A 6,716-nucleotide genomic window follows, 5' to 3' on the forward strand; every position below is an offset into this window, starting at 1 on the left:
CATGAAAGAAATTGAAGAAGACACAAAAAGATGGAAGACCATTCCATGCTCTTGGATCGGAAGAATAAACATTGTTAAAATGTCTATACTGCCTAGAGCAATCTATACTTTTAATGCCATTATGATCAAAATTCCACCGGTATTTTTCAAAGAGCTGGAGCAAATAATCCAAAAATTTGTATGGAACCAGAAGAGACCCCGAATCGCTAAGGAAATGTTGAAAAACAAAAATAAAACTGGGGGCATCATGTTACCTGATTTCAAGCTTTACTACAAAGCTGTGATCACCAAGACAGCATGGTACTGGCATAAAAACAGACACATAGACCAGTGGAACAGAGTAGAGAGCCCAGATATGGACCCTCAACTCTACGGTCAAATAATCTTCAACAAAACAGGAAAAAATATACAGTGGAAAAAAGACAGTCTCTTCAATAAATGGTGCTGGGAAAACTGGAGCTATATGTAGAAGAATGAAACTCGACCATTCTCTTACACCATACACAAAGAAAAACTCAAAATAGATAAAAGACCTCAACGTGAGACGAATCCATCAGAATCCTAGAGGAGAACATAGGCAGTAATCTCTTTGATATCAGCCACGGCAACTTCTTTCAAGATAGGTCTCCAAAGGCAAAGGAAACAAAAGCAAAAATGAACTTTTGGGACTTCATCGAAATCAAAAGCTTCTGCACAGCAAAGGAAACAGTCAACAAAACAAAGAGGCAACCCATGGAATGGGAGAAGATATTCGCAAATGACAGCACGGACAAAAGGTTGATATCCAGGATCTATAAAGAACTCCTCAAACTCAACACACACAAAACAGATAATCATATCAAAAAATGGGCAGAAGATATGAACAGACACTTCTCCAACAAAGACATACAAATGGCTATCAGACACATGAAAAAATGTTCATCATCACTAGCTATCAGGGAGATTCAAATTAAAACCACATTGAGATACCACCTTACACCAGTTAGAATGGCCAAAATTAGCAAGACAGGAAACAACATGTGTTGGAGGGGATGTGGAGAAAGGGGAACCCTCTTACACTGTGGGTGGGAATGCAGGCTGGTGCAGCCACTTTGGAAAACAGTGTGGAGATTCCTTAAAAATTAAAAATAGAGCTTCCCTATGACCCTGCAATTGCACACATATGTATTTTTTTACATTTTATTTTATTTTTTCAGTGTTCCAAGATTCATTGTTTATGTACAACACCTATATATCTTTAAGTGGGTGAATTATCTGGTAATGTGAAGTACATCCCCATACAGCTGTTTTTTAAAAGACCACACCTAGCTGATGATAAATGGCCCCCAAAATGGGAAAAAAATGGAAGCTGTTATCAGCATAACTATTAATAAGGAAAGAAGGAAGATAGGTTGGAAGGAAGGAAGGAAAGGAAAGAAGAAAGAAAGAAAGAAAGAAAGAAAAGAAGAAAGGAAGGAAGGGAGGAAGGAATGAAGGAAGGAAGGAAGGAAGCTCCTTTTGTTTCCAACTCAAATATCTTGCTTTATCTTTGAGCTAGAGGTTCTGTAGACCAGGGGTTTCCAAATTGTCATCATCAGACCAGCAGTCTCAGCACCTAAGAGCCTGTTAGAAATATAATTTTCCAGACCTTTTCCAGACCTGTTGAATCAGACCTTTTGGAGTGAAGCCCACCAGCCTTTGACCTCACCAGCCCTCCAGGTGACTGTGACATGTCCCCAGTTTGGAGACTCATTGCTCCTGAGGACTCACTGGGCCGACCCCATACTGCATCCCTGCACCTTGCTGGCTTTTCAACACTGAGCAAGTCCTGAGCCTCACTGTGCCCATTTCCTCATTTCAAAACTAAGTGCAACCCCAAGGGGCTGCCCGACTTTGCCTGAGCACCTCCTTTGAAACGAGACCCAGCTTGTGGATGCTTCCCCCAATATATCTGACTCTGCAACACATGAAAGAGAAATGGATATTTATTGAGGATTTCAAGGGAGTCAGGGAAGGGGAATTTACAACAGGCACTTGATGGCAACTGTAAAACCTTATAAAATGCCCATTTACATGCCTGTTCTTTCCTCACACTTCTTCACCAGTCACTGGGCCCATCACTTCCTTTATATCCTGGTCAACTACCAGCAACTGGCTTTTTCTCCTGTCCCAGTCCTTTCCCTCAGCCCAGTCCTCACTTCCTTAGTCCTCTCCCACATCTTTGCCCCATCTGTCCACTCATCTCTTCTCTACCAAGGAGAAATTCAGATCACCCTCTTTCTTTCATTTGGCTCAGCCAACAAGACAACACATAGGAGGAGATGTCTTTCCCCCCAAAATTTGAAGAACTAAACATGAACAATCATTTTCTTCATCAAAAATGATTTCTTTCCTTCAACATGATATTCAGAATGAGAGCAATGATGTGTCTGAAGCAGAGGACACAATGCTTGGTACACAGCAGGTGCCCAATCACAGTTTATGTATTTTGGGCAGAGCAAGCACCCCTTATTCACACTTTTGTGATAGACCATGCACATAGGCTTCCCAACCCAGCAATGTGGGCATGACATCATACCCGCCCACCCCCAGCCACCCTCAGGCACAGGAACCAGGAGGAAGTTGATATACACAGTCAATATTGGGGAGGTTGGGATCCCAGTGAATCCATAAGGAATGAGGTCACTGAGACTGGGGGAAAGGAGAGAAAACAAACATCTAGAATTTAGAGTACTTGCCAAGAAGGCAGGTGGGAGAATTCACATTCAAGAATCATCACCAGGGACACCTGGGTGGCTCAGTTGGTTAAGCATCTGCCTTAGGCTCAGGTCATGATCTCAGGGTCCTAGGACTGATTCCCATGTCGGGCTCCCTGCTCATCGGGGAGTCTGCTTCTCCCTCTGCCTCTGCCCCTTCTCCTGCTCATGCGTTTTCTCTCTCAAATAAGTAAGATTTTTTAAAGTTTAATTTTATTTTTTTCAGTGTTCCAAGATCCATTGTTTATGCACCACACCCAGTGCTCCATGCAATACGTGGCCTCCTTAATACCCGCCACCAGGCTCACCCATCCCCTACCCACTCCCTTCCAAAACCCCCAGTTTGTTTCTCAGAGTCCACGTCTCTCATGGTTTTTCTCCTGAAATAAGTAAGATCTTAAAAAAAAAAAAAAGAATCATCATCAGTGAAGCATAATCATTCCCATTTTATAGATGGAAGGCTAAGGTGCCTCTACCCAAAACATCTGCTGCCACAAAAGAAACAACTTCAGGAGCTCTGGGGATAGAGTCTGCTGAGGAAGGTCTTCTTCATGGCAGTCTTCAGCTCCTTGTTCCTGAGACTAAAGATGATAGGGCTGAGGAAGGGTGTGAGGACCGTGTAGGTGATGGCCATCAGGGTGTCCCCTTCCAGGGACTGGGGAGCCTTGGGCTTGAGGTAGATGACAGAAGCAAAGCCATAGTGCACGACCACCACGGTGAGGTGGGACACACAGGTGGAGAAGGCCTTGTGCCGGCCCTCTGCAGAAGGGATCTTCAAGATGGCAGCCACGATGAAGGCATAAGAGAGGAGGATGAGGAGAAAGCAACCCAGCAGGGCAGTAATGCACACCAGGCCCACGCCCTGGGCCACTATTGGTACATCAGTTCCACAGGCCAGCTTCACCAGAGGTGGCACGTGGCAGAAGAAATGGTGAATCTCATTGGGTCCACAGAAGGTGAGGTGGAAAATGGCTGTGGTCACCACCAGCCCCATGATGGAACCACCAACCCAGGACCAGGCCACCAGGCAGGTGAAGCCTTGGTGGCTCATGAGCACATTGTAGTGCAAAGGGTGGCAGATGGCCACGTAGCGGTCGTAGCCCATGACGGTGAGAAGGAAGGAGTGGGTGAAGCCGAATGTGAAGGAGAAGAACATCTGGCTGGCACAGGCTGCAAAGGCGATGGTGCAGTGGGAGGAGAGCAGGTCGGCCAGCAGGTGTGGGGTGATGGTCAAGGTATAGAGGATCTCAGAGATGGACAGTGCACACAGGAAGAGGTACATGGGCGTGTGCAGGCTGCGCTCGCTCCAGACAGTGGCCATGATGAGCAGGTTCCCCAGCAGCGTGAACAGGTACATGAGCAGGAACAGCAGGAAGAAGACAGGCAGGATGTGAGGTGGGAAGGTGGAGAAGCCCACGAGGATGAATTCAGACACGGAGCTGTGGTTTAGGCCCAGAGTGGCAGCCATCCCTGGGTGGGGAGAGAGTGAAGGTGGCCTGGTGGGCAGGAGCTCCGGGACCAAGCTGAACCCAGCCCTGGAGGACTTCCCGGAGGGAGAGGGGGCCCTCACCCTGCAGACCATGGCCAGTCCCTCCACCACCCAATGCTCATGATGACTGTCAGTGCTTCTCGGTGTTGCTTGAGGTTCATGGAAGATTGTGTGCCTCAAGTGCATAGTGCAGGGCCTGGCACATAGTAAAAATTCAGGAAATGATGACAATAGTAATAGTAATAATAATAATAGCTACTATTTTAAAATCTCAGTGGAAGGAGCTCAGGGTCTCTATTCAGCCACACCTGGGTTGAGTCTCTCTTCAGAGCTTGTCAGTTCCTCCAACCATATTTCTAAGTACGAATGGAAAATTAAAGAAAAAAAGCAACAATTCAGTCTTCTTTTTTAACCAAAGTTATTGTGTGGGGCTCTCCAATAAAAATGTTCAAATTGGAACATTCTGGTGCTGGTTGGAATTCCATCTTTGAAAGGTTAATGCAGATCTCGCCATCATTATTCCCAGTTTGCTGCATCAACTCTGAGCTGTTTGCAAGGCTTAGCAAGTGTTACACGGTGGCTTTTTTTCTTTTTTAGACAAAACTCTACCATGTTATCCACATGAGTTAAATAAATTTGAGAAGCTGTTTTGAAACAGTGCTTCCAACAACTATACTAACAGCAACAACATTGACTTGGTTCCCTAATTTTTTTGAGCTTTAGTTTCCTCACCCCTAAAAGGAAGTTGATTATAATAATATCTAGCTGACAAAGTTGTTATAAGGATTAAATAAGTTTATACATATAATGTACTTATTGTGGGGCATGGAATAGATAATGAACATTGGAGAAGTTAAGAGTGAGGACACGCACGCATGACCAGAATCAGATTCTCTTAAAATGTAGCAACCTATGATTGTATCTCTCTTTTAATTGGGTATTTAATACACTTTCCTCTTTTGTACTGGTGTCTTAGGACTTAATTCTGTCACATTATTTAATATTGAGCTTTTATATATATTAATGTACATAGCTAATATATACTTGTATATGTATATTTAATCTGTACAAATACACAAAGACACATGTATATTTCTGTTTCCTATACCAAAACAAACAAAGAAACAAAAAGAAAACAAGATTGGGTTATGGACACTGGGGAAGGTATGTGCTATGGTGAGTGCTGTGAAGTGTGTAAACCTGGCGATTCACAGATCTGTACCCCTGGGGCCAATAATACATTATACGTTAATAAAAAAAAAAAAAGAAAACAAGACCCCAAACACCAAGAGCATGTAATTATCACGAAAAAGAACCCTGTGTGAGGCCATAAAGGAAGTGCAGGTACATTCCCAAGTACCAGTATTACAAAGATGCAGGTATCTGACCATTTGACAATGAAACTAGAACTTAATAAGAGGATACCTCAAAATTCCCAAATACTTACAATGTAAATGTTAGGTTGAACCATTTGACGTTGCCACCATTACATACCACTCATTAATCTTCAGGCTAAAAGGAAAATTAAGAAACTAAGAAGTGCATGATAATGAAAAGTTGAAATAACTAAATGAAATGGATTATCTGCTGGGATAGAAAAAGGATATGAATGGAGAGCCAGAAAAATTCTAGTAAGATCTGTTGCTTGCCAGCAATCAGACAACAAAGAGAAATAAAAGGTATCCAAATTGGCAATGAAGAAGTCAAACTCTCTCTCTTCACAGATGACATGATTCTTTATATGGAAAACCCAAAAGACTCCACCCCTAAACTACTAGAACTCATACAACAATTCAGCAACGTGGCAGGATACAAAGTCAATGTACAGAAATCAGTGGCTTTCTTATACAGTAACAATGAAAATACAGAAAGGGAAATTAGAGAATTGATTCCATTTACTATAGCACCAAGAACCATATGATACCTGGGAATAAACCTAAGCAAAGAGGTAAAGGATCTGTACTCGAGGAACTACAGAATATCATGAAAGAAATTGAAGAAGACACAAAAAGATGGAAGACCATTCCATGCTCTTGGATCGGAAGAATAAACATTGTTAAAATGTCTATACTGCCTAGAGCAATCTATACTTTTAATGCCATTATGATCAAAATTCCACCGGTATTTTTCAAAGAGCTGGAGCAAATAATCCAAAAATTTGTATGGAACCAGAAGAGACCCCGAATCGCTAAGGAAATGTTGAAAAACAAAAATAAAACTGGGGGCATCATGTTACCTGATTTCAAGCTTTACTACAAAGCTGTGATCACCAAGACAGCATGGTACTGGCATAAAAACAGACACATAGACCAGTGGAACAGAGTAGAGAGCCCAGATATGGACCCTCAACTCTACGGTCAAATAATCTTCAACAAAACAGGAAAAAATATACAGTGGAAAAAAGACAGTCTCTTCAATAAATGGTGCTGGGAAAACTGGAGCTATATGTAGAAGAATGAAACTCGACCATTCTCTTACACCATACACAAAGA

At 42.7% G+C, this 6,716-nt stretch overlaps 1 protein-coding gene across 1 annotated transcript; it reads right to left on the minus strand.

The window, feature by feature from the left end:
* Positions 1 to 3,243: 3,243 nt before the first annotated feature.
* On the minus strand, positions 3,244 to 4,410 carry LOC116863684 (olfactory receptor 10H1-like). The gene has a single exon (XM_032851063.1). It carries the CDS (start codon positions 4,408 to 4,410, stop codon positions 3,244 to 3,246), a length of 1,167 nt encoding a protein of 388 aa, XP_032706954.1.
* Positions 4,411 to 6,716: the final 2,306 nt, after the last annotated feature.

The sequence above is a fragment of the Lontra canadensis genome, unplaced genomic scaffold, assembly GCF_010015895.1.
Source record: "Lontra canadensis isolate GAN:19392208 unplaced genomic scaffold, GSC_riverotter_1.0 scaffold2263, whole genome shotgun sequence".
In the NCBI taxonomy this organism is placed as follows: domain Eukaryota; kingdom Metazoa; phylum Chordata; class Mammalia; order Carnivora; family Mustelidae; genus Lontra; species Lontra canadensis.

What these genes read in the sequence shown, in the direction of transcription:
- LOC116863684 (XM_032851063.1), bottom strand. Translation starts at nt 4,410, where the DNA reads ATGCACTTGAGGCACACAATCTTCCATGAACCTCAAGCAACACCGAGA.